This window comes from Budorcas taxicolor, chromosome 21, assembly GCF_023091745.1.
Source record: "Budorcas taxicolor isolate Tak-1 chromosome 21, Takin1.1, whole genome shotgun sequence".
Taxonomy (NCBI): domain Eukaryota; kingdom Metazoa; phylum Chordata; class Mammalia; order Artiodactyla; family Bovidae; genus Budorcas; species Budorcas taxicolor.
This window is the reverse complement of record NC_068930.1, coordinates 24,387,398-24,415,275: the sequence shown is the minus strand read 5'-3', so window position 1 is coordinate 24,415,275 and position 27,878 is coordinate 24,387,398. Positions and strand designations below refer to the sequence as shown.

Genomic DNA, 27,878 nt, shown 5'->3' with positions numbered 1-27,878 from the left:
GCATGGGCTCTGGGCTCTCAAGGCTTAGCTGTGTCTCCCCCTCATCTCCTCTCAGACCACTCTTCCCCCTACCAACTCTGCTCCTCACTCTTCCTAAACCTGTTCCTGCTCAAGGCTTTGGTGCTTTCTATTCTTTCAGTCTAAAATACCCTTCCCCCAGAGTGTCTTCACATGCCTGTCTCGTTTAAGTCTCAGAGCAAACAGTACCACCTCAGACATGGGCTTCCTGGTGGCTTAGGGAAGCAAGCAGGAAACCAAGGTTCTATCCCTGGGTCAGGAAGATCCCCCGAAGGAAACAGCAACCCATTCCAGTATTCTTGCCTGGGATATCCCATGGACAGAGGAGCCTGGCAGGCTACAGTTCATGGGGTCACAGAGTTGGACCTGACTTAGCAACTAAACCACCACCACCTCAGACACACCTTGGTGGCTACACTATCTAATGTCTCAAGGGAAAGAGGAAGAGGGAAATAATATGACAAGCAGGGAAAGAAATGTCTTGGAAAACAAACACCAGGAGCTATTTTTAATCAGTCACTTAGTTTTATCACTGTTATCCAGGGTTCACTGAACACAGGAAGGACAATATGTTAAGCAAGCTCACCAGGGACTGCTAGATGACTCAGAATGCTGATTTAATCATTCATAATCAGAAACATGGCAAAGAGCACAAACTGTTCTTGGTGGCTGGTTGCTATAGGCCTTCCTCTGTACAAAAATTTACTAGGTAGCAAAATTATAATCAAAAGATTGGTCAGTGAAGAAGGGTTCAAAGTAAAGTGAAGTGACTGAGCAATCTACATCACAGCTGGCCACTATGGCGGGGCAGTATCAAGTCCCAGACCTTCACCATGAAAAGACGAAGTCTCACCCTGAAGTCCAAGGATGTGCACTCACTGGTTGGTGTTCTGTCTTCTTAGCCTAGCATAGGAGACACCATGACAGCTTCTTGTTCGTTTAAAGAAAGTGTGACTTGCGATCCCATGGACTATCCAGTCCATCGAATTCTCCAGGCCAGAATACTGGAGTGGGTAGCTGTACCCTTCTCCAAGGGATCTTCCCAACCCAGGGCTCGAACCCACGTCTCCTGCATTGCAGGTGGATTCTTTACCACCTGAGTCACCAGCGAACCCCAAGAATACTGGAGTGAGTAGCCTATCCCTTCTCCAGGGAATCATCCGATGCAGAAATCAAACCTGGGTCTCCTGCATTGCAGGCAGCTTCTTGTTTGTTGCCTTTTATTAACTGAAGACCAACTCTCTCTTGGACAGGAGTCTATTGTCAAGAGACTACACTCCAGTCGCTCTGACTGGCTTTGGTGTTCCCACTGCTCTGCAGCCTCTACTTTCTGGAAGGTAATACTTCCGCAGTGGTGGGACTCACAGGTTGATACAATGAGTCATTCTCCGATGATCACCTTATCATTATTGAGTGCTGGGAAAATTAAAGTTACTCAGCAAAAGCATTCACTCAACAACTGCCACACCTTGTGTCTGAAAATCATGATTCCCACTGCTCCTCATGGAGCTTGCAGTCTAGCAGGAGAAAAAGACATTAATCCAATCATCACACGTGTAAATATAGATGGCAAACATGACAGACGCTGTCAAGGAAAGCTCTGGATCCTCTGTGAGTGTAATACAGATTCTTAATCTAGTCTAGGAAATCAGGAGAGGATTCCCTGAGGATAAGACGGAAGAGGAACGGAGAACCCATAATGGCTGAAACCCAGAAAGCCTGAGGAGACTGGCAGAGAGAGAGAGGTTGAAGTCGAATTACAGGGGGTTGGTTTGGGTATTTAACTCCTTCATGGTTTTAAACAGAGTGACATGCTCGTATTTAGACTACAAAGATCAGCTAGTGGAACGAATTAAAAGAATCAAGAACTATATTTTGTCTGTTATACCGTATTAAAGTAGAAAACAACAATAAAAAATGAATCTCACTACCTCCTTCACTCAGTAGCTTGTAACCCCTAGCTTTTGGAATACTCATTCATGCATGCATCCAATACACACTGAGAGCGTACCATGCATATGTCAAGCATTGTCTTACAGGTTGAGAGGGGACAAGAGCAAATAGTTCAGTTTCAATTCCTACTCCCCCAGTATGCAGTCTGGGAGCAGGTCACAGGCAGCATGCAGGCTGGGGAGAGGAGTACAGCAGTGGGGATCCTTGAAAAGAGCCTTCGAATGGAGCCACAGCTTTTTAAAAGCTCGAGTCTGGACAAGTCTCTAGACTTGGTGGGTTCCATACCTAGGCTGGAAGATCCCCTGGAGGAGGGTATGGTAACACGCACAGACACACACACACAGACACACACACACACGTCACTGAACTCCAGTGAGCCTTTGTATTTCCCCCTTTGGAAAACGGTAACTCACCTTGCAAAGATTTAAGAATTGAAGCTAACTATGCACAGCGCTTGGGACTCGGTGGGCTCTCAATAAACAGCCTCAGCAGGCAGCAAGGTTATGGTTATTTCTGCAGACGTGGCATGAGGGTTGCAACTAGTACGGCAGGTGACGAATGGCAACGTCCGGGTGGAAAAGCCCTCGCTGGGCAGAGATGGCAGCCGACCGCCACGGGCCACTCAGCGAGCCACGAGGTTTCTTGGTAATCCCGGCTCCAAACACTCCCCGGACTCCGCCCAAGGCCTCCACGGCTGCCACCCCCGACACCTACTGCAGGTGAGGAGGACACACCGCGCGACTTCCCCCAAACTCCTACCGGGGCCATCGCGGGGTCGTGGGGCCCTCAACGCATGCGCGGCCTGCGCGCCAGCGCGCGAAGACTGCCCGGCCCGGCCCGGCCCGCCCACGCTGGAGGCGGGGCCGTGAGGCCTGGGCCCCGCCCCGGAGCGTCAGGCCCCGCCCCGGGCCCCGCCTCCAGCCCGCCAGGGACCGCCCGGAGCCGGGAGCCAACCGGCCGAACCGGGCTGGGAACGCCTGGGAGCCTTAAGGAGGGGGCGGGCCCAGGGGGCGGTGGCCCCAGGAGCGGTTGCCGCGGGCACCGGGTGGTGACGCGGCCCGAGGGCGGAAGTGAGAAAGTTGCCAGCGTCCCGAGACAAGTTGGCGGAGCTGTGTGAGAGCGGCCGCGATGGGAGGTTCGGGCAGTCGCCTGTCCAAGGAGCTGCTGGCCGAGTACCAGGTGCGCGAGACGCGGTCCCCAGGGAGTTTGCGCGCGGCCTGCGCTCGGGAGAGGACGGTCCCCGTGCCGCGGCCGGGCGGGTGGGCGCGGCCTCTGGCCCCGGGCGGCCTGCTGACCCTCCTCTCTCGTTTTGCCTTCCAGGACTTGACGTTCCTGACCAAACAGGAGATCCTTCTGTAAGTGCTGTTTCGAACTTCACCTCCGGGATGCTCTCGGAACGGCTTCGGGAACGGGGGAGGCTCCGTTTTACTGATGGGCAAACTGAGGTCCCGCCAGCGGGAGGGGCAGGGGCCTGCAGCTGAGCCGGAACTGGAGGCCAGGGCTCCGGGCCCTCGGCTGTGCCCTCTTCCCCGCACACCCTCCCATCTCGCGCCGGCGGCCCCAGCGGTGCACCGCGGAGCAGCCTCCAGCCGGAGTTGGGTGCTCTTTGACCCCGCTCCCCTGGCTTCTGCAAAACAGAACTTCCTGCCCCAGTCCGGCCGAGACTGCTGTAGTTCTGGGCTGCCTTGTCTGCTGGCAAAGCCAGAGAAACCTTGGGGAGCCCTCTGGCTCCTCCTTTATCTGAATACTACCGTAACCGTTAACGCTTACTGAGCACTTCCCATGCTCTGCTGAAGGGTTGTCTACGTTTCCTTTGTAACCCTCACGAGGGAGGTATGGGGACTGTGAAACTTGCCTAAGACGATATTCTTGAGTAAGAGGATTTGAACTGGGGCTGGAACCCCTTTCCTAGCCAGCTTTATGTGGCCGCACACCCGAGCAAGAAGGTTGCTAGGCTTCTCTTGGCAAAAAATAATGCCAGTGGGAATGAGGTAGGGCCTAAGGGGGAGAAAGTTCAGGGTAGCTGCTTTGAGGAGCAGCGATTCCTGAAATGAAATGAGATTTCAATTTAGCTCTTTTTCACTTGCTCTTTAAGACCAATTTCTGGCCCCTTCCCAAACCTCTCCAAACCTGGGGGAGTCTGGAATCAGGGCCAAGCACAGTGCCTGGGGCATGGGGTCCCACAGTAAACCGGCAAGGATGGACTCCCAGACTCCCTGTACTGTCTTGTGATGCATCTCCTCTTGCCCTAGAAGTCCTGAGGGCTTAGCTCCTAGCTGGTTCATGATGGGCATTCAAGTCCAGGAGGGGAGATGTGATACACTTAGGGAAGCACACTAACAGGTTCTCTTCCTTCTGCCAGAGCCCACAGACGGTTCTGTGAGCTGCTTCCCCAGGAGCACCGGAGTGTGGAGGAGTCACTGCAGGCTCGAGTGTCCTTGGAGCAGATTCTCAGCCTTCCAGAGCTCAAGGTGCCAGCCCACCCAGCCTCCCTCTGTTACTCCTTCTGAGGTCACATGGTCACTGCTCCCCATTCTGGTCTTCTGTCTGTTTCACCCTAAGTTCCTGGGTGCTTTATCAACGTCATCCAGGGGAGTTATTTAGTAATAGAAGGATGTTTTGCACACTGGGATCCTCAGACATACTCTTGGAGGTTCAAAGTTGTGTCCTTTAAGAGGAGTTGAATTACTGGATGGCATCACTGACTCGATGGACGTGAGTCTGAGTGAACTCCGGGAGTTGGTGATGGACAGGGAGGCCTGGCGTGCTGCGATTCATGCGGTCACAAAGAGTCGGACACGACTGAGCGACTGAACTGAACTGAACTGATTGAAGTTTGAGAACTCTATTCCAGAGGCTGATTGCCTCTCCATAGGGCTGCTGTGAAAATTTCTATGCAAAGGGCCTGGCCTATAACACAGTAATTGCTTGGTTCAATATTTGTGTTTTAAAATAACCAGCTCATCTTGTTCTCTTTGCTTAGAATGCCTTCCTCTTCCTTACTTCTCTGCTCCCAGGCATGCCTTTAGGTTAAGCTCTGATGCCCAGAAAGCCATTTCTGTCTCTTCCCCAGTGGGGTCATGGGTCCTCCTGACTTCTATGCTGGCCCCAGAGTGGTGATGGTTCTCCGAGAGGCTGAACCGCTCTCTCATTTCCTGGTGGTGTTTGAATATGTGATTTGGGCTGCTTCGTGTGTGGTGTTCACAGAAGGCTTTCTTGCTTAGGCCAACCCCTTCAAGGAGCGAATCTGCAAGGTCTTCTCCACTTCCCCGAGCAGAGACACCCTGAGCTTCGAGGACTTCTTGGACCTCCTCAGTGTGTTCAGTGACACAGCCACTCCAGACATCAAGTCCCACTATGCCTTCCGCATCTTCGGTAAGGAGTGGGGGGCTGGGTGGAATACCAGCCCCTCTGACGTGGTCTTTGTGGAGATGCCCGAGAGCTCAGGGAATCACGAGCTGGGCGCTCATCCTGACCACCTCCTTTTGGGCTTCCTGTGTCTGCTTTCTAGACTTTGATGATGATGGAACCTTGAACAGAGAAGACCTGAGCCAGCTCGTGAACTGCCTCACGGGAGAGAGCGAAGACACACGGCTCAGTGCTTCAGAGATGAAGCAGCTCATTGACAACGTGAGCAGTAGGGGCGGGTGGGCTGGGCCGGGGAGCAGGTGGGAAGGCTTGGGGTTTGGCCTTGAAGCTTCCCCTTTCCAGATCCTAGAGGAGTCCGACATTGATAGGGATGGGACCATCAACCTCTCCGAGTTTCAGCATGTCATTTCCCGCTCACCAGATTTTGCCAGGTACGACTGTGATCCTCACCTCCTGCACCAGGTCTGGGACGTTATTTCTGGAGGTGGTCCCTGGGGTAGGAAAAGGCCTCCTGCTTCCTCTGAATATTAGAGTAGCTCTTCTTCTAGAGGGGACTCACAGCCCATTCCAAGGGGTCTTGGGGGAGGGGTAAACTTAGGGTTCAGTCCCTACCCTCCTCTTTCAGCAGAAAGCCCCAACACGCTCTTCTCTTGTCCAGTTCCTTTAAGATTGTCCTGTGACGGGAGCCACGGCATGTGTAGCAGCACCCTGTTGAAGAATGTCCACTGCTGAGCTGTGGTCACGGTCACCCCCCGTGTTGTCAGCGCCAGCCGAGCTGGCCCAGCCTGGAGCTGGCACTGCACAGTCTTGCCTGGGGCTGTGGAGGGCCCTCCGTGTCAGGGCCTTTCCCCTTCTCACTGTCGTTGCTCTATTTGTGTTTCTACTAATCAGTAATAAAGGTTTAGAAGTTTTGAGCCTTTGTGCAACACTAGAATTACTGGTGTGAAGGAGTGGACTTATATATATATATATGTGAGCCCTCAGTCACCCTGGGGATAAGTAGGACTTAAAGGGGATGGCTGATGTCTCATATGGTGAAGAATCTGCCTGTAATGCAGGAGACCCAGGTTCAATCCTTGGGTCAGGAAGATCCCCTGGAGTAGGAAATGGCAACCCACTCTAGTATTCTTGCCTGGAGAATCCCACAGCCAGAGCCTGGTAGATTACAGCCCATGGGATCGCAAAGATTTGGACACAACTGAGCGACTAAGCATGCACGCAAAGGAGACAGCAGGAAGTCAGACTGTATCTCCCCGTCCCACCCTCCCTTGTGAGGGGGTATGAAGAGGAGCATGAGGGGTGGAACTCATATCCTGATAGTGGTGGTGGGTACATGAATTTCTACATGTGTTAAAACTCATAGACCTGTGTACTAAAAGAAAAAAGTCAGTTTCACTGTGTGATCATTTGAAAAATAAAAATGCTTTTTAAGTCAAAACAAGAAAAGCCAAGACCTTTTCCCCTGCACCCCATCTCTGAACCGAACCAGGGGTACAGGTTAAAGGGACTGAAGTAAACAAATCCTCTCCCTTACCCACTTTACAAACCTGGCTCAGGCTTCCCTGGTGGCTCAGTGGTAAAGAATCTGCCTGCCAATGCAGGAGACACGGGTTTGATCCCTGATCCTGGAAGATCCCACATGATGGGGAGCAACTAAGCCCAAGGCACCACAGCTCCTGAGCCCGTGCTCTAGAGCCCACAACTACAGAAGCCCATGACCGTGAGCCCTAGAGTTCACGCTCTGCAACGAGGAAAGCCACTGCAGTGAGAAGCCGGCGTGCCACATCTAGAGTAGCCCCCACTTGCCACAACTAGAGAAAAGCCTGTACAGCAACGAAGACCCTGCACAGCCGAAAACAAGAAAAAAGAAAAAAAAGAACCTGGCTCCGTGGAGAGATGTGGTCAGCCAGCTGGGCCCACTAGCACCCAAAAGAGGCGGCCTAGAGCCCCCCAGAACTCAGAGAACTGGACCAACCTCAAAAAGCAACAGTCCTGTCAGAGGAAGGGCCCAGGATTCAATTTCAATTCTTTAGATTTTATTAAAAAAAAAAAAAAGTAAAGTGCATTTTTATTAAAAAAAAATATATATATAAAACCCACATAAACTCAGGGTCCCTGTGCTGGGCAGTTATCAGTGATGCATGGGCTTAGCTGTCCCTTAAGAGTGGAGGTTGCAGGTGTGGGGATGAACTGGGGGCTGGGCTTGAAGGCCAGGGCAGGTATGGGAAAAAGGGACACAGATTTGTAGGCTGGAGGAAGGCAGGCCGCAGTCTCTTCCTAGAATCCCGGGGGATGATGTTCATCGACATCGACTCTTCTGGACTGGCGCCGCCCCGTCACTCTAATGTGGCCACGGCCTGATACAGGCCGGAGAAGTCCAGGAGGAGGTGGGCCTGAGCCCGGGGCCTCGGGAGGGCTGCGGGGCCAGTGTGGCCCTCTGGTCCCTGAGGTGACAGGATGATGGCTGCAAGGACTTGGCCAGCTGAGAAGGCTGGACCCCTTGGAGCCCAAGCTGGCCCCCGTCTCTGCAGCGAGCAGGGGCAGCTGTGACAGCAGGGGAAGGCAGAAGAGGCCAGGTGGTGCGCCGTTTCCAGCTCTGTCTCACAGCCACTTTGCATGCGTCCTTCCAATCTGGAAGCTGGGAGCTGGGCACTGGGCTGGCCACATGTGTGGCGTCATCTTGTCTCTCTCTTTTCCTGTTTCACATTTTCGACTGTTTAAACAAAGGGCTCAGTTCACTTAAGGAGCATCTGCTCACTCGGGCAGGCCCCCATCTTCAGCCAGGACCCACAGGGACATGGCCATCTGGGGTGGAGCGGGGTGGGGGGCCTTGCTACTTGGCAGCGGGCTCTGTCGCTCCTGAGGGCTGGACACCGAGGCTTCTTCCACAAGGAGGAGCAGAGGTCCAGTCAACTGGCTCTGAGCGCTCAGGGGCCCCAAAGGGAGGCCGCCTCCGGAAGTCTGCTCTCACACTACCGAGTCCCGGATCTCAGAGCCCAGGCGGACCCGGGGCCGGGGGCACTCCGGGGACACCTCTACGAAGCTGTCCTGGACACTCAGTGGTCTCTTCTCTGACTCCGTGAAGACGCGGGGCCTCAGGAAGCTGTCCAACAGGGCCTGGTAGCCTTGGTGGTCAAGCGGGGTGCCAGGAGGGCCCACGCCGTTGAGCGGCCGGGTCTCAGGCGGCAGCACCACCGGGCGGGTTTTGGGGTGCACGCTGGCACACTCCCCCTGCTTCAGGAAGACCTTCATACCGCCGCGATGCCGGTGGAGGAAGAATAAGATGAGGACCATCACGGCGAACACGAAGAGCACACACATCACCAGGAACTCCGTCCAGTATGACTTGTCCATGCGCCAGCTGGCCTGGCTGCCCACCGGTGCGCTCACCCGAGATGTGTTGATGATGACGGGCACACTGCCGCTCTGGTCCGCACTGCCGGCCACCTTGTCCTCCACCACCTTCGGGCAGTAGCTGGCCTCCAGCTGCTGGATGCCTCCCTCCAGCGACCAGCACTGGAACAGCCCCAGCTCCTGCTGGCTGCCCACCAGCAGCAGGTCCCCAGTGGCCAGCACGCGGAAGGAGGCCGAGGCGTTGATGGGGGCCCCATTGTGCAGCCAGAACCGGGTCGCCAGGTTGGACAGGAGGGGGCAGGCCAAGGTGTTCACTGTGTGGGGCTGGAAATGAACCTGCTCACAGGGCTTCTCACCTGCAGGCAGAAGAAGCAGTTCCCAGTCAAGGGGGGGCTGGTGTCTCCATTCGCCCCAGGCTCACTCACCCACCTCCAGGCTGTGCGCCTCGTTGCTGTAATGGCAGCTTGGGAACTTTGGGAACTGTGGGTCTCACTTGCCAGGACACTGCTTCTGGGGCCAGAGGGATGAGCAAGTGAGGAAAGGCATTTACGCCCATCAGTGGCTGCAGGAACCTGCCAGGCAGACTTGGCCCCTGCCTTTCCACCACCTTTTGGTGGGGCACCTTACCTTTTGGTACAGACGCCCGGGCCTTGGAAGGGCTGCAGACATTCTTGGCATTGACCCCCTCGATGTCCTGGATCCACGGCCTAGGGACCAAAGAGAGTCTGGGATGGGCCAGGAAACCCCACCAGCCTGCATCTGCCCCCCTCCTCCTCCGTGCAGTACACACTGTCACACAGCCCTGCAGACGTGGGCCTGGGGAAGGGCTCAGGGACCACCAGGACCAAGGCAGGGGTGAAAGGCAGGCGGCCTCCCTTCGCAATTCCCCAGTCCACAGGCTCTGTAGACAGAGCTGGCATTTCCTCTGTCTACACAGTATTTACTTCATCTAAAAGTTGCTGTGATACTTCCTTAATCACAAAAGCAGAGTGAGCCCCTAGAGAACATCTGGAAGAGCAGCCAACTCTGTACGTATTAACATATATCTGTCTCTTTTAAAGCAAAACACAGGCACTGACTTAACTTTGGAAAATACAGAACTCAACCAAGCACAAACTCAACCAAACATTACACAAGTCACAATCAGAGGCTTCCCTGGTGGTCCAGTGGCTAAGAGTCCGAGCTCCCAATGCAGGGAGCCCAGGTTCCATCCCTGGTCAGGGTATTAGATCCCACATGCTGCAACTAAGACTCGGAATAACCAAATACATACATAAGTATTAAAACAAAACTTTATGGAGCTAAAATATAATTTTAAAAAACGCAATTACCCATTCAATAATACGTCCTTTCAGGTATACAAATGTGTACACACACACATGTGATGTTTTTAAATATAAAACTGGAAACAGGTATACCCTTGAGTGAAATACAGACACTACAAATAGGACAGATCCAATTTTTACTTAAAATGTATGTATTTGGGACTTCCCTCATGGTGCAGTGGTTAAGACCCTGAGCTTCCAATGCAGGGGGCCTGGGCTTGATCCCTGGTCTGGAAGCTAGATCCCACATGTCACAACAAAGATCAAAGACCCACTGCAGCCAAACAACCTTTTTTTTTTTTTTTTTAAGTTTAAAAAAAAGAAGTATTTTTGTTCACATTACACATATGCGGAAAAATCTGGGAGGATAGACACTAAATCTAAGTCTCTCTAGGCTGTAAAATTTGGGTAGCTTTTATTTTGTTTGTGCTTATCTCTACTGTCTAAGTTTTCTTCGACAAAATAAGTTACTTTGAAAACAATTTTTAATTGGTTTGTTTTGGGCCACGTCACTTTCGGGATCTTAGTCTCCTGATCAGGGAATAAGCCCTCGTCCCGGGCAGCGAAGAGCAGAGTTCTAACCACTGGACCACCAGGAAGTCCCTTAATGGGTCTCTTAATGGACTGTTATGGAGCCCTTATTTTCTGTTATTTAACTACATTCACGTGCCAATTCACATTCTCCAGCAAATCTTTTCACAGCTATGACATTTCATACTAACTACCAAATCCTGTCCCTGCTTTACAGACGGGTAAGGCAAACGTAATTTACTGTCTGAATTACAACTCTTTTGAGAGTCAGGAAGGGAGCTGATTAATAATTATGCCCAGGGCTTCCCTGGTGGCTGGCTCAGTGGTGAAGAATCCACCTGCTGACGCAGGAGCTAACGGCTTCAATCCCTGGTCCAGGAATGTCTCACCTGCTGCGAAGCAACCTGTGCACCACAACTCCTGAGCCTGTGCTCCGGAGCCTGAGAGCTGCAGCTACTGAAGCCCGTGCTCCCCAGCAAGAGAAGCCACTGCAAGGAGAAGCCTGTGCACCAGTTAGAGCAGCCCCCACTCGCCACAACCAGGACAACGCCCGCATAGCAACAAAGACCCAGCATAGTCAAAAATAAATAAATACAGTTATTAAAAAAAAATGATGCCCAGACAGCGGGCACAAATGAGGCTGTGTGGTGATTCCACAAAGGGTCTAAAGCAGAGACACTTGGAGGCGGGTGCGCCAGGAGGGACAAGGGGAAGGGGCCCGAATGAGCTCTTACCTGGAGGCCACCTCCGGTTGGTAGAGGCTGATGGACGCACACCTCGAGCCGCTCCAAGCGCAATAGGGGTCCCGGGCCAGGAGGCAGTCCCTGCAGCTCTGGTACAGGCTGCAGTTGGCCACAGGCACCTTGACTACGCTCGAGTGTGAGGCAGCGTACAGCACTCCCTGCAAGAGACACATAGCATGGGAGGCAGGCCCCGGCTCCCACAGCTATACCCGGCTCCAGTGCCCCACAAAGCCACCTCCTGGGAGCCGCTTCTCATGCACCTGCCCCTCTCCCCACATTCCAACAGCGCATGCCAGGAGCCTGGATCTTTCCACCTGGCTGGGGCAGGAGGGTGGGGCACCCCAAGCCCACTGCCTGGACTCCCTCCTCTGCTTACTCTGTCAGCGTCCAGTTGCAGGTTCCGCACGGGCTGTCCTGCCGGGAAGACCTGGAGCTTTTCGATGATGTGCACTGAGATGCCCACGCTTACCGCCTTGTGCACCCAGCCATCACCTGCAATAGGGACATTGCTAAGGCCCTGTGAAGAGCCTGCTGCCCGTGCCCCCTCGACCCCCAGCCCGCCTGCGGTGGGCACGCACCAGTGCCCAGGAAGAGGACATTGTAGGCGCGGTTCAGGGCCGGCACACGGTGGACAGTCACGCGCTGGTAGTGGGCCTGGGGCTGCAGCAGCAGCATGCGGCCGCGGACCTGTCCGTCCATCAGGAAGTGGTCCTTGAGGAAGTTCAGCACACGGTCGGGGAGCTGCAGCGACGAGCTGATCTTCCTCTCTCGGGTACTATTGGTGATGCACTGAAGGAGAAGGCATTGGTTTGAGATGGGCGGCATTGGGGTGGCCAGCAGGATGGGTGTTCTACAGATCCTGCCGGGATTGCCAAGCCCTGCCTCCCCAGCGGACAGCAGGGATTCCCCCACCCTCAGAAGCCAGGCCACAGCATGGCTCTCCAGTTCTGTGGAGCCAACATGCTTATCTGCAGGTCCAAGGATGTGGGGCCATGGGCCCTGGCTGCCAGGGTTTCCTCCTCTCTGCCCACCAACCATCTCTCCTTCCTGCCCATCCTTCCCCCACCCCATCCCCTGGGCATGACCGCACTTTCTGCTCCTGTAGCATCCTTTCAGCAGGAAGTGAGAGAGTTCCTTTCTCAAGAAGCCCAGGCTGAGCAAGGTGTCCTAGCATAGGGGCCACAGGGTGCCTGCAGTTAGTCTGCCGTATTGCCAGAGGCTTCCTGGGCTTCCCTGATAGCTCAGGTGTTAAAGAATCCGCCTGCAATGCAGGAGACCCCAGTTCAAGTCCTTGGGTCGGGAAGATCCCCTGGAAGAGGGCATGGCAACCCACTCTAGTATTCTTGCCTGGAGAATCCCCATGGACAGAGGAGTCTGGCGGGCTACAGTCCATGGGGTCACACAGAGTCGGAGACGACTGAGCGACAGCACAAGGGTTCCTGATTCTCTCTGCCGAGGGGCATTCTCTGCAGCAGCTCCAGGAATTAACATCCCAGAATGACCCTCAATCACTGAGGCCCAGCAGTTGGTAACAAACACCCCAGGGGGACAACGCTGAGATGTACTCCACATAGCCTCCCAGGGCCTCAGCTCCTGGAGCCCACAGCAGCAGCAGCGTTGCGACCCCCGCTTTCTTGGCTCCGCCCCTCCCTCCACAATCCTGTCCCCTCTTTGCTGCTTCTGGGGAGTAGCTCCCCTAGAAACTGCCAGCACCCACATCCTTGTCTCAAGGTCTGCTTTGTGAGGAGCCCATGAGGCTGGAAGGAAAGAAGAGAGGACCATTTGCCCACGGCCGGCCACTCAACAAGGAGCTCACAGTGGAGTAGGAGAGAGGCACGCTGCAGGCAGCGCTCTGATGGGACAGCCCTGCCCAGCCCACTGCCATCCTGACATCCACGGTCACGTCGAACTTGGAAAGACAAGCAGCCCTGGGTTCTGCCCCCACTGTCAAGATGAGACGACAGGCTTAGAGAAAGCAAGCCAGCCCAGCACGGGGTGTGGACCCACCCTCCCAGCACGCTGCACTGCAGGAGGGAGCAGCACTCACCGCACCCGGCCGGGGCGAGGGTACTGGGTGGGTCACTGTGTACCACTGCTGCGTCTCGCGGTTCACCTCCTTGTAGAAGCCGTTGAAGGTGGACTGCACGTCCCTCATGGTGAAGACACAGACGGCAGAGCTCTTCGTGGTCCCCCCGTTCCTACCGAGGAAGTTGGCTGAATGAGCCCCAGGAGCCTTGGGGCTCACAGTGAGGCCAGCCACTCACCCCTCACCCGGCCCGTTCCCAGCTAGGTCCCGGGAGGCGCACCACTGGGATGTGAAGACCCCATAGAAGAGGGTGTCCAGCCAGTCCTCGGGTCGCGGCGTCAGCGTGAACATGTCCTGTAGCATGTTGAACGGGAAGCCGTCGTCAGGCCGCAGGCACAGCAGCTGTGCCTTCAGGAAGGACGTCCAGCGCTGCTGCAGGACGCGCCCGCCCCCTTCGTCACCCTGCATGAGGGGGAGAGGGGCTGGGCTCAGGGACGGCTCCTTGCTTCCCCTTCCCAGCGGTGACTGAGATGGACACCAAGAAGGGCCCGACAGACACAACACCAGGCCTGAGCTCATCTCAAATCAAGAAGACAGGGGACTTCCCTGGTGGTCCAGTGGTTAAGACTCTATGCTTCCAGGGCAGGGAATGCTGGTTCAATCCCTGATCGGGGAACTAAGATCCCACATGTTGCATCCCATGGCGTGTGTGTGTGTGTGTGTGTGTGTGTGCGTGTGCGTGTGTGCGTATATAGAGAGAGAGAGAGCATGCCTCCAGCTAGATCTAAATTTCACATAAACAATAAATTAAAAAAAAAAAAAAAGACTTGAAGTGCCAGCCTTCAGTTCCCCCTTGCCAGAAGGCTGGGTAGGTAAATGACAGTGCTCCTCTAACTGTAAGGAGCCAGAAAAAAGAACGAAGGGAACTCTGTCTACAAACATGAAAAGATGTCACGATTTACTGCTGAGCAGAAAGGGAGGCTGAAGAGTTGCATTACAGTATCTCTTTGTTTGCACGTGGTTTTACATAATACAAATATGTAAGTCTTTACACATGGGCAAAAGAATAAAGGTTAGCAAGGAACATTCTAAATTGTTAACAGTGGTCACTTCTTGTGGAAGGAGGAGATTGTAACACCGACAGTCACCACCTAGTGGTTGCTCAGCACATTTCCAAGCACCCTACATGCTGAACAGAGGCGGGAACTGAAACAGATTTCTCAGCAAGGAAATTGCCCAAGATCACATGACCTGCAGGGTTTGAACCCAGGCAGCTGGGCTCCAGCATCAACACTCTTAATCACCATACCAAGCTGCCTCTTTATCTTGTGATTTTTGTGTGTACTTTGCTATGTTTTCACATTTCTTTTAAATAAGAAAAAAAGACATTTTAACTTAAAAGAAGACGTCTCTGCTGGTTCAGTGGTTATGAATCTGCCAGCCAAAGTAGGGGACATGGATTTGATCCTTGGTCCAGGACGGTCCCACATGTCACAGGGCAACTAAGCCCGTGCACCACAATTACTGAGCTGTGAGTACAGCCTGGGCTCTGCAACAAGAGGAACCCCCAGAATGAGAAGCCCGTGCACCTCAACTAGAGAAAAAGCTCCCGCTCATCGCAACTAGAGAAGAGCCCGGGAAGCAGTGAAGATGTAGCTCAGCCAAAAATTCAAGAGAAAAAGAGAGATGCCAGGAGCCAAGCCGTTCCTTCTGGAGGACAGGAGAAGGCCACCTCTGGGGTGGCCCAGCCCCCTCACCTTGCAGATACGGGCGATGCGGGACACCATGGTGTTCTCAAAGAATTCCAACTCCTGGCCAATCTCTCTGAAGAAGAAGTAGATCTTGTCATCGTCCCCTTCCGAGCTGCCCAGGCTCTCGGGAATGTAGGCTGAGGCCATAAACGCTGGGTCTGTGGGGGGGCCGGTGGGGAGCACCATCAGCCCAGTGATCCCAGACAAGTAAGACTGCTCTCTGGCCCTGCTGGGGAGACAGGGCCCCCACCCTGGGGCCTGGGGACTGCCCACTGGGTGGGTGGCGGGAGGATTTCACCTTGCAGCCAGTTGAGGGAGGTCTCAGTCTTGATGGGGCGGGGGCTTTGGCTCCTGGAGATGGTCGGGTCATTCCCCTGGAAGCTGCTGACTGTTCCCGTGTACAGCTCGCCATCTGCCAAGAGAACATTTCCCATGAGAATGGGCCCTGGGCACAGCCTCTTCCTGCTCAGGGCCCACAGTGACCTGAGCGCGGCCTTTCTTGCTTGAGGAGGACAGAGGAGGGAATAAGAACTAAGAAGAGCCAAACAGAAAGCCATCCGGGGTCACTGCACCCCTGGACACCAGCATGGCACCGACCACCCGGGCCACCCTGCCTGCCCCGCCCCCAACTCACCAACCACCAGGGCCGTGGACTTGAAATTGGGGTCAAAAGGACAACGGCCCTTGCCATCTTCCAGGAGGATGTTCCCCCGATTGTCCTGTGCAAGCGTGAAGTTCTCCACGTCCTGCAGGGGAGCAGAGCGGGGAGGTCAGGGCCACACCGGGGAGTGAGTGAGCTTGGTGGAAGAGCAGGGAGGTGTTCAGAGCGAGGGCAGCAGTCCGAGGGCCTCCTCCTCATCCTGGCCCCCGGGGCACAGTCCCCGCAGCGCCTCGCCATGACCCCTCACTGTGGCTGGCCCACGGGGCAGTGAAGAGGCTCAGAAAGGCAACGTGAGCCAGGAAAGGGCAGTGATGTGGTTCAAACCCAGGAACGTCTGACTCGGAACCTGGCTGCTCCGACCCACACCCTGAAAATGCCACCCTCCGCAAAGCTGTGCAAAGGGCAGAAACACAAGGGCGTGCGTGTGATGAGGAGGGTGGATGAGGTGGGCTGGCAGGGACTGAGCGAGAGCTGGAGGAAGTGAGAGGGTGTGATCGTGGGGTCAGCCAGGGTCTTTGTGCCCAGGGAATCCTATGGGTCCATCCTCTCCCCACATTCTGCAGGGAGACCCGCCCATCAAGGCTGGGGCAGGGTCCCGGGGCTCTCAGGGCCCTTGGCCTCCCAGAAGCCTCCCACCAGGGCCCTGCCCTTCACTGGGGGTCAGTGATACAGACCAGTTGCCTGGAGGCAGAAAGAGGGCTACTTCCTGGGCCAGCCAGGGGCCAGCCCGGGGTGCAGAGGGGCACTCACAATGTAGGTGCACGCGGGGCTGAAGGCCTCCGTGCCGCAGGCGATGAGGTGGCTGCTGTTGAGTGGCAGGAGGATCTTGACGTAGTTTTGACAGTCCCGCTGGAGGAAGGAGGAGGATGTAAGGCACAGACAGGCCACCAGGGGGCGCCTCTGAACCCCCCCCCCCCCCCCCCACCAGACCCAAGGGGCAGCGCCTCCTGGAGCAGAGGAGATGGAGGACCGTGCGTGTGTGTGTATGTGTGTGTGTGTGTGTGTGTGTGTGTGTGCGCGCGCGCGCGCGCGCAGGAGGGGACCTTAGGACTCAGCTAGCTCTGTGACTAGGAAACTTCACTTCAGTCTGGGGTGAAGGCACAAAACATCTCCCTTTTGAGCTGTCTTATCCCCACCTGGTGAGGAAGTTGAGCCCAGAACAGGAGGAAACACACAGCCCTGAACCCTGGACTCCAGACTCACAGCTTGCCTCTGAGAGGGTATCCTAACAGGCATCTCCTGAGCTTCTGACTGTTCCCCCAAAACTCCCTCCTCCGGGGTCTCCCTGCTTTCATAGATGCCAACTCCATCTTCTCAGGCCTCAAACCTCACAGCATCTGCAACTCCCCTCTTATACCACCTCCACCCTGATTCTTCCATCAGGAAATCCTGGTGGCTCCATCTTCAAGATACGTCCAGGATCTGACCGAGACTTCTCGCTCCCTTTGTTGGTCCAAGCCTGGTCCGGGCCACCATCCCCTTTCACCCCTCACTGGTCTCCCTCTATCCTTGCCTCCAGGAGCCCGCTCCCCACCACGGTGGTTAGAGCGACTCTGAAAACCCACACTAGACCACGCCACTGCGCTGCTCAGCCTGCGAGTGGTTCCCCAAATACCTCACTCAGAGTGACATCCACAGTCCTGTTCTTTCTCCACGTCAAACCCCTCACCCCTCCTCCTAATCTGGGCTCCAATGTCACTTTCTAAAGGAAGTGTAACCTGACCACCCTTAAAGCAAGACTGACTTCTTCTTTTTCACAATGATATAATAATCAGGAGATCAAACCAGTCAATCCTAAAGGAAATCAACCCTGAATATTCATTTAAAGGACTGATGCTGAAGCTCCAATACTTTGGTCACCTGATGTGAAGAGTCAATTCACTGGAAAAGACCCTGATGCTAGGGAAGACTGAGGGCAAGAGGAGAAGGGGGCAACAGAGGATGAGATGGTTGGATGTTATCACTGTCTCAATGGACATGAATTTGAGGAAACTCAGGGAGACAGTGACGGACAGAGAAGCCTGGTGTGCAGCAGTTCGGAGGGTTGCAAAGAGTCAGACACAACTTTGTGATTCAACAACAATAACAACAACGATAATAACCAGAGTCTCAAAGCACCCAGGCACAGAGTAAGTACTTAACACATTTCTGTTGAATAAAAGAAATCAAAAGCAGTCAGGACTTGAACCTGTGTCTTAAAAAAAACATTTGGTGTTGGGGGGCGGGGTCATGCCACTTGGCTTATGGGATTTTAGTTACCAGACCAGGGAGTAGGAGTCCTAACCGCTGGACCCCATGAAATTCCCTGAACTTGTGTCTTGACCCCAAGACTGGGGTCTTTAACCTTCACCTTTGCCCCCTGCTGCACTCAGGACCAGGAGGCCTCTGGGAATTGTGGGGAGTCTTCCCAAAGAACTCTGAGCTGACCGGTCCCCACTCATTGGTCTGGCCAAAACCAAGCTGGGATATGTCAGGCCTGCCACATCAAGCACCATCCTCAAAGGGACAGACTCCCACCCCCACCCAATCACTGCTCCTGCTGGAAGCTGACGTCTGTTTGGCCCTTATCATATGTATTAGCTCACTGAATCCTTGTGGTGAGTCCAGTGAGACAGCCATCCTTACCCCCATTTTACTAAGGCTCGGAGAGGCAAATCAATTTGTCCAAGATCACAGAGATAATAAGTGCAGAGTCGAGACACAAACCCGAGTCTGGCCATCTCAGAAGCCCGTGCCCTTTCCTCTACAGCCGGCAGCATCTGCTCCTACCTCCAGCCTCCATCCTGGGCCCAGACCTACCACCTCCAGCCCTCCTTCAGCCCAGGTCACCTCCAGGTGCTGGCTCACCTCTGGGTTCTTGCCCTTGAAACTGCACTGCTGCTTTCTCTCTGCATCTGCGGGCCACAGCAGCTGGGGAACCAGAAAGGGAAAGGTCAGTGTGCACCTAGGAGCAGAGGCTCCGCCTCCCATTTCTTTGCCCCTCCCCCTGGGAGCAGAGGCTCCGCCTCCCTTTCTTCAGCCCTCCCCCATTTGCATCATCCTGGGGCCCAGAAGTTCCACCCCCCACCCCACCAGCACCCTCCACCCAGCCTAGCCCTGAGCATCATCTGACCTCCTGGTACTTCCCGCCTGGCAGGAAGCTGACGCTGCTGTTGAGTGCCAAGAGGGCCTCTCGAGCACCCACGTACACAGTCCTGCCATCCTTGCTCAGCAGGAGGGATGTGTAGTTGAAGATATTTTCAGCTTCAAATCTGAGGAATGGTCGCTTTTCAGACCCTGGAGAGAGGATGATGGACATTACCTGGGGGCCACTCCTCCCCTGAGAACGCTCTTACACCAACCTCTAGAACAGACCGATGCGGCTGAAGGTAGATCAGCAAGGCAGTGGGTGCGTGGGGCTGAGGACCGGCAGTCAGATTTAAGAGAGGCAGCACTCCTGGATTCTCAAACGTTATGTATGAAACAAACACACAGTGATGAACGTCAAAGAACATTAGTTACAGTGCCATTCATGTTAATGAAAGACTGAAATCACCTCAAATCCAACCACAAGGGGCTGGATGAAAATAAACCTCAACACTTTCTACGCTGGAATACTATGCAGCCGGTGAAATGCTGTTGTATTAGCAACTCCGGACAAACAAGCCAAGTTATCTAAGAAAGGCATGGTCAAAATATTAAGTGAACTGAAATAGAAAGTGATGGATTTCGAGCATCTAACAGAATGTAAGAAACGAAAGTCTCTTTCTCCTTTGAGTGGCATTAGATCCAAACAGAAGGACTTGTAAGCACAGCCCACCCCCATGGGCAGCAGTGATCGTGAGTCACAGAGGAATGCAAACACAGGGAGCCAGCCTTCAGTTTTCAGCACTGCTTCGGGTCACTCACGGGCGATTTATGGTTATTAAACAGAACGTAAATGCTAATAACCTTGACCTCAGAAACTTGAATGTACATCAGACAAGCACTGTGATGCTGGGAGGTGAAAGGAAATCAAGGAAAACGCAGTCTCCGTATCTTCCTCTGAGAGGAAGGGCCTCTGAGAATAAGGGCCACAAGAGATTATGGTTTGTAGAACAAGCACTTGAGGCTTAAGCATATTACTTACATTTTAAGTTGCAGAGGTAACCAAATATAGAGGCAGACAATGTTTGGAGGAAGTAGGGAAGGGTGACAGAAACCTTTACTTTTCTTAGGGGCAAGTCAGTAAATCCAATAAACCAAGAAATCGTGGAGTAAACATTTTATTTCAGTGGAGGGAACCACTCTGTAACAAGAAGTCTAACTGATTAAAATTGCCTGCGGCTGGGGAAGACTGAGGCAATTACTGCTTTTGACAATAAGTCTTTCTATGCTTTAAAGAAAAAAAAAAATACTATGTGCATGTATATATCATATAAATTTCCAGTGTCTTTCATTGTTGTAGAATATGTAATAACAAGGATAGATACTAGTTATCTACTATTAAATGAAAATGAAAAAACACTATGCATAGTTAGATTCTATTTTTTTGTGGGAAAAACATAAACATAGAAAAAAAAAAGTCAAGAAGGATGAATCACAAAATACTGAAAAGTGGTATCCTGGTAGAATTCTAGGTAATTTTTTTCCCTTTGCATTTGTTATCATTTTTTTGATTCTATAGGTTACACTTGTGCAATGCGAAAGAAATAAATTAGAAGGAAAGGAAGAAGAAGATAGACACACACATCTATCCACCAGGGTACCGCCTGTGCTCTCAGTGACTAATGGATTTGGAGGGAAATCATTTAAAAAATTCTAAGCAGCCGATAAGAAAAGAAAAACAAAGCAAAAAGCAGCCACCATGCCCAACCCCAAGCATCTCGTAACTGACCAGTGGACTGCAATCATGCTAACAGTTTCATGACGCTGAGGAAGCAAAAAAAAAAAAAAAAGCACCATGCCAACAAAGCACTTGTGAAGACAGCTTCATGTGTGTTTACAGGGTGAACATTTTTACATACCCCCAGCCTGGTTCCACAAAGGGCAAGGAAACATGAAGAAAAGAAGGTAGTGAAATATAAATGCTGAAAGTCAGGAGCGGAGGGGGAAGAAAAATCTGAAGGAAGCATCTAAACCAGAAAGGAAGGACGGGTTCACATCAATGGGTCATAAGGTCCTCAGGCAGCTACCAGACATGGGCTCTGCATTTAATGTTGAGCCTCCCAGTGGCCAAAGAGAAAAGGAAAATCAGGTTACCGTGTCCTCACTGTTCAAGAGGAAGAGCACGTAACAGCCTTTTTGGGGGGAGCCAGGCTTTTTACCTGGCTGTTCATGCTGAAGAAAGCCCTTCATTAGGACTCCCCAGCACATATAATGGGAAATCCCTCTAGCGAATAGGAATGATGGAGTTCCCCAGGCTGTTGTTCCTCACAAGGTCTCCTGATGCGGGAAGGCAGTACTACAAGGTACCAGTGTGGGAATCTATGAGGGAATCTGCAGCTAGGAGGCCTGTTAGTCTAGAACCAGAGCAGGAACACGGGCTGCACTGGCAACTCACAGGGCAAAGTCCTGCCCACTGTCCAGAGCCTGAACTCTGTTGCAGAAACCACAGAGGGCAGCTGTGGTCTGGAGAAGTTAAGGCCTCTCTGAACTCTTACGTTCAGATTGAGATCACACTAGATTCCACATCTTTTGCCTCAAATTCCCAACCCCTCACCACTTCCTCTTAGCACTCTACACACTGGAAGGGGGACTTCTCTGGTAGTCCAGTGGTTAAGACTTCGAGTTCCCAATGCAGGGGGTGTGGGTTCGATCCCTGGTCAGGGAACTAAGATTCCACATGCTGCTTGGCGCAGTGCACGTACACACATACACAAAGGATACGCTGGCAGGCCCAAGGAAAGTTTCCAGCACTAACCCCCTACTTTTCCCAACCATAAAACCCAACACATAATTGAGGCCCAATTATGTTGCTTGTACTTTGAGCTGATGAGCTGGTCAGCCTTTTGGAACAAACAGCCTGGTCATTTTGCATTCTGCCCTGGGAAGAACCATCCCCCTCCCCCTCCCCTCAACCAAGAGACCCCTCTGCTTGGCCACCACAGATGCCACCAGTAAAGTGTTGGGTCAACGTGTTGTACTTATTAAGTCACTGGGTACCCACGATGGTCCTGTGAGATAGAAACTGCTGCTAGCCCCAGGTTACAAATGAGGAAACTGAAACTCAGGATCAGTAAGCAATTTACACAAAGCCCCACAGCAAGAGTCTGTCATACAGAGTGAAGAAAAGAAAAAAATATAACATACTAACACATACATGTGGAGTCTAGAAAAAATGGTACAGATGTACCTATTTGCAGGGCTGGAATAGAGAGGCAAACAAATGTGTTGACAGGGGGTAGGGTGGTGGGTAGATGGGGAAACAATGGAAACAGTGACAGACTATTTTCTTGGATTCCAAAATCACTGCAGATGGTGACTGCAGCCATGAAATTAAAAGACGCTTGCTCCTTGGAAGAAAAGCTATGACCAACCTAGACAACATATTAAAAAGCAGAGACATTACTGTGCCAACAAAGGTCCATCTTGTCAAGGCTATGGTTTTTCCAGCAGTCATGTATGGATGTGAGAGTTGGACTATAAAGAAAGCTGAGCGCCTAAGAATTCATGCTTTTGAACTGTGGTGTTGGAGACGACTCTTGAGAGTCCCTTGGACTGCAAGGAGATCAAACCAGTCAATCCTAAAGGAAATCAGTCTTGAATATTCATTGGAAGGGCTAAAGCTGAAGCTCCAATACTCTGGCCACCTGATGCGAAGAACTGACTCATTGGAAAAGACCGTGATGCCGGGAAAGATTGAAGGCAAGAAGAGAAGGGGACAACAGAGGATGAGATGGTTGGATGGCATCACCGACTCGATGGACATGAGTTTGAGCAAGCTCCAGGAGTTGGTGATGGACCGAGAAGTCTGGCGTGCCATGAGGTGGCAAAGAGTTGGACACTACTGAGCTGAAATGACTGAACTGAGGGTGGTGGGATGAATTGGGAGATTGGGATTGACATATATACACTACCGAGTATAAAACAGATAGCTAGTGGGAAGCTGCTGTAAGGCACAAGGAGCCCAGCTCAGTGCTCAGTGATGACTTAGAAGGGTGGGACTGGAGGTAGGTGGGAGGTCCAAGAGGGAAGGGTATATGTATACATATAGCTGATTGACTTTGTTGTACAGCAGAAATTAACAACACTGTAAATCAACTATACTCCAATTTTAAAGGAAAAAAAAAAAAAAAACAGAAGTGTGATGGAAGGCCAACTCAGGAGGTCTCCTCCCTGGACTCTTGGGTCTACAAACTACAGCAAAACTACCTGGAAGACCTAAACTCTAGCTCCATGAGCTGACCCTGAAGATTCTTGACGATGCTGGCCCATGATGGGGCCTGAGAACGTCCAAGTTTTTGAGCTCCCAGGGGATTCTGAAGTAGAAGGCGCACAGAGAACACTTTGAGAAGCACCATGTTTAGGGCAGGGTAGATGCCATCTCACTGAACTGGAGTTTTCTCATAATGGCGATAATGAAAAGAAAACTCACAGCGGACTCACAAGGAGTCAGTGAGACCAGAGCAAATGGCCACTGAAGTCCTTCGTCTTTTATTTTAGTATTTTTTGTTTATTTTTAATTAGCTAGTTTCTGGCTGCACTGGGTCTTCGCTACCATACGGGCTTTCTCCAGGTGCAGTGAGAGGGGCTATTCTTCAGTTGCGATGCACGGGCTTCTCACAGACCAAGATTTCTTGCTGCAGAGCACAGGCTCCTAGAGCCCACGGGCTTCAGTAGTTGTGTGCACAGGCTCAGTTGCCCCGAGCCATGTGGAATTTTTACAGACCAGGGATCGAACCCATGTCCCCTGCATTGGCAGGCAGATTCTTAACCAGTAGACCACCAGGGAAGGCCCCTCCTCATCCTTTCGCAGCCCTCCAGTTTCCTGACAGTGAGGGCTTATCTGCCTACAGAGGAGGCGCATTTCTACCAAGGCGGCAGCTCCCCTAAGCCTGGGTAGAGGCTGCTCTTGGAATCTGTCCAGACACAAGAATGCCAGAGGTCAGAGATAAGCTTTAGTCCAGGTGGCAGCTCAGCCTCGCTCAGGCCTGGGGGCATGCGGGGTGGGGAGACTTGCCAAGGGTCACAGCCAGGTGGGAGGGGCAGTTGAGGCGCCAGCTGCCCGGCCCTGGTCCAGCCCCGCCCTCCAAACTCGCCAGCTGCTCAGGAGCCCCCAAGGCTCCTTGGTCACACTGGGAGTCAATGCAACCGCCACGGGACAGAAAACACCTTGAAGAAGCAGGCGAGGGGTCCCCTCACACACATTCCCATTCTGGGGATCCTGCCCCTTGCTGCCTCCACCCCACGTCTCTCAGACTCAGAGTGCCAGGGTGTCCTGAAGTCCTGCCCATCCACAATCCCTCTTACCCTGTGATCTTCACCAGGGCCGGTCAGTGGGACTCGCTTGCCCGCTGGGAGTGTCAGCAAGCCAGAAGTTAAAAGCACAGACTCAGAGGGACTTCCCAGGTGGTCCGTGGCTAAGACTCCGTGCTTCCAATGCAGGGGGCCTGGGTTCGATCCCTGGTCAGGGGACTAGATTCCTACATGCTGCAACTGAAACCCAGCACTGCCAAATAAATAAATAGCACAGACTCAAGAGACCTGGGTTCAACTCCTGCCTCTGTCACTTACTGTCTGTGTGCCACTAGGACCAGCCACTTCAAATCTAGGCGCCCTGTTTTCCTTATCTGTGAAATGAGGATAATAGCACCTTGCCTCTCAGGGTAGTTACAAGAAATGAGATTAGACATGTAAATAGTAATACACGTAATAACCCACATTTACTGAAAGCTTCGCTCAAAACAACTTTGCACACGTTATCGCAGTGTTGGCACGGTGTCTGGCGCATGATCAACACTCCAGAAGATCAAAAACAAAATCAGAAAGCCCTGCAGGAAAATCCAGCCTGGCGAGAGCTGCCAGAGGAGCAGGGCTGTTTGGAAGAGTTGGGCTTCCCTGGTCCTCACCTTGGGCGCCTCTAACCTCTGCCTGTGCCGAGCCAGCGAGGGTCTCATGGCCAAGCAGAAGGCGTGGGCTCATACAGGGGCTGGGGTCACAGGCCCATGTGGTGTGTGTGTGCGTGTGTCCACGCGCGTGTGCTCGGGTTCCTACTCAGCAGTGTTCTGAGTGGGGTTCCTGCCTGAGCTTGCCTCTGTGTGTGTGTGGGTGTGTCTGTGTGTGTATACACCCTACTGCAGGGCTTGTCTGTGCTTGCGCGTTTGCTCCGGGGTGCCATCTGCAGAGGTGACTGAAGGGGGGAGGGTGTTTACGCACTCAGCTCCCCAAGCGCTGGGGCACACATCAGGGTCAGTCTTAGCGTCTGCCCTGCCCTGTGTGTGGCAGAAAGTGTCCTGTGCTGCTCAGATGCCCTCCACGTCCTCTGCCCAGCGGGTTAGTCCAGTGCAGAGAAGGTCAGGCTGCCTGAAGCTGTGGCCGGTTCTCCCAGGTGAGATGAAACCTTCCCGTCCAGCCTAGGGCCAGCCTAAGCCAGTGGCTTCTCCAGGGCTCCGAGATGGCGAGATGGGGGCTGGCCTGGGGGGCGGAGTGCAGCTTGGGCTTGTCAGAGCTACCTGCAGGGCCCCCACTTCCACACCCTCGGGGACTGGCGCTCTCAGCCGGAAGTGATGCGGCGACAGCTCAGCCCCCAGCCTCAACTGGAGTTCCTACCCTGGGCCCTGACTCAGCCGGAAGCCTGGAGCTGCCCAGCTGCCCGGGGTGAGCCGGGAACAGGTCTCAGCTCTGTCCCCACCCCGGGGCAATCCCCACCCTGCCAGTCAGGCGCTGCGGCAGGCCCCCGTGACTCAGAGCCCCACCCCACCTTTCCCTGCACTGTGGCTGGGGTGGGGGGGCGCCACAGCGGATGCTGACCTGGCCTCAGCAGTCCGCCCTCCACAGGCCCCAGCAGGACTGAGCCAGAGACATCAGCTTCCCTGTGGAGTCAGAGTCTGGAAGTTGCCCCCAGCGGGCCAGGGGTGTGGGGGGGTTGGGGGCGGCCGGCTGCCCGTCAGCTTGAATCCCAAGGTCCCCAGAGAGGGGTCTGTCTGGGCCCTAGACAAGAGAGCCCCCGCGAGAGGCTCTGCTGGAGCACCTCTTCCGCAGGGAGTCACACGGGAGGGACCCTTGGACCCACCTGCGCCAGCCGGAGCACCGCCCTCCTGGCCGGGAGCGCTGACTCAGCACCATGTTGTGCCCTCCTTTCACACCGCCCAGCACCGCGCAGGGCGGCCCGACTCTGCTGTCACCACCCCGGTGCCAGGGCAGTCCCCAGACCAGACAGGGAAGGGCCACTCGTGGTGGGGGAAGGGGGCTATGTGCCGGAAGTGCTTCCGAGAAAGACAGAAAGAAAATCGAGGGAACCCAGCCTGGAAGGGGCGGGCACACTCAGGAAAGGCCTGGCTCCTGGCTCGCTGCTGCTCCAAGCCGGCCAAGTGCTCCTGCCACCCCCAGGCGGCCCCCCAGCCCTTTACAGACACCCTCTCCTGTGTTCATCTGGCCAGCAAAGTCTTAACCCAGGACCTGTCATGAGCAGCCATTGTCTCGGGAGCCTCACCCCCACCCATCCCACCCAGGACCAAGGTCAGCTCCTGCAGCCCTCTGCTTAAGGGGCGGGCTGTCCCCTCTCTGCTGAGGCCCGTACCCCCACTCTCCTCCTCTCAGAGGCCTCCCCTTTTCTCAGGAAGCTGGGGCTTTCAGGCATAAACAGCCTCAACTTCCCACTGTTCACCCCGGTGCCCCCCATCTCCTCAGAAACCAAGTGCTGGGTCATCAACCTCCATCTCTCATCCCAGAAGCTTGTGTGCTTCCCTCCTCGCCTTCTCAGACCAACTCCTGAGAAGAGCCACCCAGAGCTGTCTCCACTCCTCACCTCCCACTCACTCCCTGACCGGAGTCAGGCCTTAACCAGCCCCACGCTCACAGGGCCTGGGCATCGCCTCCCTGCCAAACCCTGGCGCCAAGAGGCAGGGCCTGGCGGGGGTCCCTGAGTGTCTGCCACGCCGGCCTTGGCTGGGGGGGTCGGGGGGGGGGTCTCCTCATGTCTCCTTCATCCTCCTCCTGGGCCTCATCCTTCAAGCTCTGACTCAGCACTCTAAATAAAAGGGCTGCTGCCGGGCATCCTGGCTGGGTTGCTATGAGGTAGGAATTACCATCCGCCTTTTGCAGGGGAGAGAACCAAAGCTCACGTGAACTGACATGCCCTCGGTAACGCAGTTAGGAAGACTGGTGGAGCTGGGATTCGAACTTGGGCCACTGGCTCCAGTCAGTGTTACGAATCACCTCCAGCCTCTCCAGCCTTCCTGCTCTTGAGCCTTCTTGTTCCCTGGGGTTGGGCCTTTGGGCCTTGGGCCACACATTCATTCTGTTTCAATGTCCTGGACCCTGGTGACTCCCCAGGCTCTCACCCAGTACAAGCCAGACCCCATGATGTGGAGACCCTCCATGGGCGCCTTCCCGCCTCCGCCCCTTCCCGGACCACTCCTCGACTTGGGATCTTGTGTGTCTGTGGGGCATGGCTCACCAGGCTGGAAAGCCAGGGGGTGAGCTTCCTGTCTCCCTTTCTCTCACTATGGACACCAGGTCCACGGTCCCATCCGGACAAGTGCCCTCCTCAATGCCATCAAGGTCTGTTCCCTTCACCACCCCCGCTACCTCAGTCCTACACCGGCCGTCACCCTCTCTCACCTGGGCCACTGGGGCAGCTGCCAGCTGGCCCTTGGCCCTTGCCCTGCTGCTGGGAACTGTCACTGTCCTATGATCCAGAGCGTCAGCCCCTAACTCACCAGTTCATGCCACGTCCCCCTCCCATTTCAGGAGAGCTAACTGCAACTCAGGGTCCTATTTCTCCTCCCCAGCCTTCACCCAGGCAGTCCCCCTACCTGGAACGCTCTTCCTTTTGACTAACTCCTACTCATCCTCTGAGACTCAGCCCGGTTTCACCTCCTCCAGGAGGCCTTCCTGAATCCCTGGCTGGGCAAGGGCCCTTCTCTGTGCACCCATCACTTCCTGTTCACACTTCGGCCGTGCACTGGCCACACTGTCTGTCGAGGATGGGCCTCTGGTGCTTGTCTCCCTCACCAAGCTTGGATC

General features: G+C 54.0%; 3 protein-coding genes across 7 annotated transcripts in view; 1 reads left to right on the top strand and 2 right to left on the bottom strand.

Moving 5' to 3' along the window:
• Nucleotides 1–2,746, bottom strand: part of GDPGP1 (GDP-D-glucose phosphorylase 1) — a 198,690-nt gene extending 195,944 nt beyond the window's left edge. For all 3 annotated transcript variants that reach the window (XR_008201245.1, XR_008201244.1, XM_052659908.1), the window contains exon 1: nt 2,385–2,746. The gene's annotated coding sequence lies outside the window, so the exon portion shown is untranslated. The remainder of the gene's footprint in view (nt 1–2,384) is intronic.
• A 229-nt stretch (nt 2,747–2,975) lies between these two features.
• CIB1 (calcium and integrin binding 1) lies at nt 2,976–6,570 on the top strand. 2 transcript variants are annotated; one of them, XM_052659865.1, is made up of 7 exons: nt 2,980–3,150; nt 3,292–3,326; nt 4,334–4,442; nt 5,196–5,346; nt 5,483–5,601; nt 5,683–5,771; nt 5,999–6,565. In XM_052659865.1, exons 1-7 carry the CDS (start codon nt 3,100–3,102, stop codon nt 6,018–6,020), a joined length of 576 nt encoding a protein of 191 aa, XP_052515825.1. In that variant the 5' UTR covers nt 2,980–3,099; the 3' UTR covers nt 6,021–6,565. The 2 variants fall into 2 exon arrangements, with proteins under 2 accessions (XP_052515824.1, XP_052515825.1); XM_052659864.1 differs by having other exon boundaries at nt 2,976–3,150; nt 5,483–5,771; nt 5,999–6,570.
• An 890-nt stretch (nt 6,571–7,460) lies between these two features.
• SEMA4B (semaphorin 4B) overlaps nt 7,461–27,878 on the bottom strand; it is a 91,358-nt gene continuing 70,940 nt past the window's right edge. For both annotated transcript variants that reach the window (XM_052659749.1, XM_052659751.1), the window contains 13 exons: nt 18,844–19,007; nt 18,579–18,641; nt 16,482–16,580; nt 15,705–15,816; nt 15,369–15,482; nt 15,077–15,228; nt 13,600–13,781; nt 13,341–13,491; nt 11,872–12,082; nt 11,670–11,785; nt 11,285–11,451; nt 9,322–9,401; nt 7,461–9,050 (listed from right to left, as the gene is read on the bottom strand). In XM_052659749.1, coding sequence (XP_052515709.1) covers nt 8,308–9,050; nt 9,322–9,401; nt 11,285–11,451; nt 11,670–11,785; nt 11,872–12,082; nt 13,341–13,491; nt 13,600–13,781; nt 15,077–15,228; nt 15,369–15,482; nt 15,705–15,816; nt 16,482–16,580; nt 18,579–18,641; nt 18,844–19,007 — 2,354 coding nt within the window. In that variant the 3' untranslated portion in view covers nt 7,461–8,307. The remainder of the gene's footprint in view (nt 9,051–9,321; nt 9,402–11,284; nt 11,452–11,669; nt 11,786–11,871; nt 12,083–13,340; nt 13,492–13,599; nt 13,782–15,076; nt 15,229–15,368; nt 15,483–15,704; nt 15,817–16,481; nt 16,581–18,578; nt 18,642–18,843; nt 19,008–27,878) is intronic.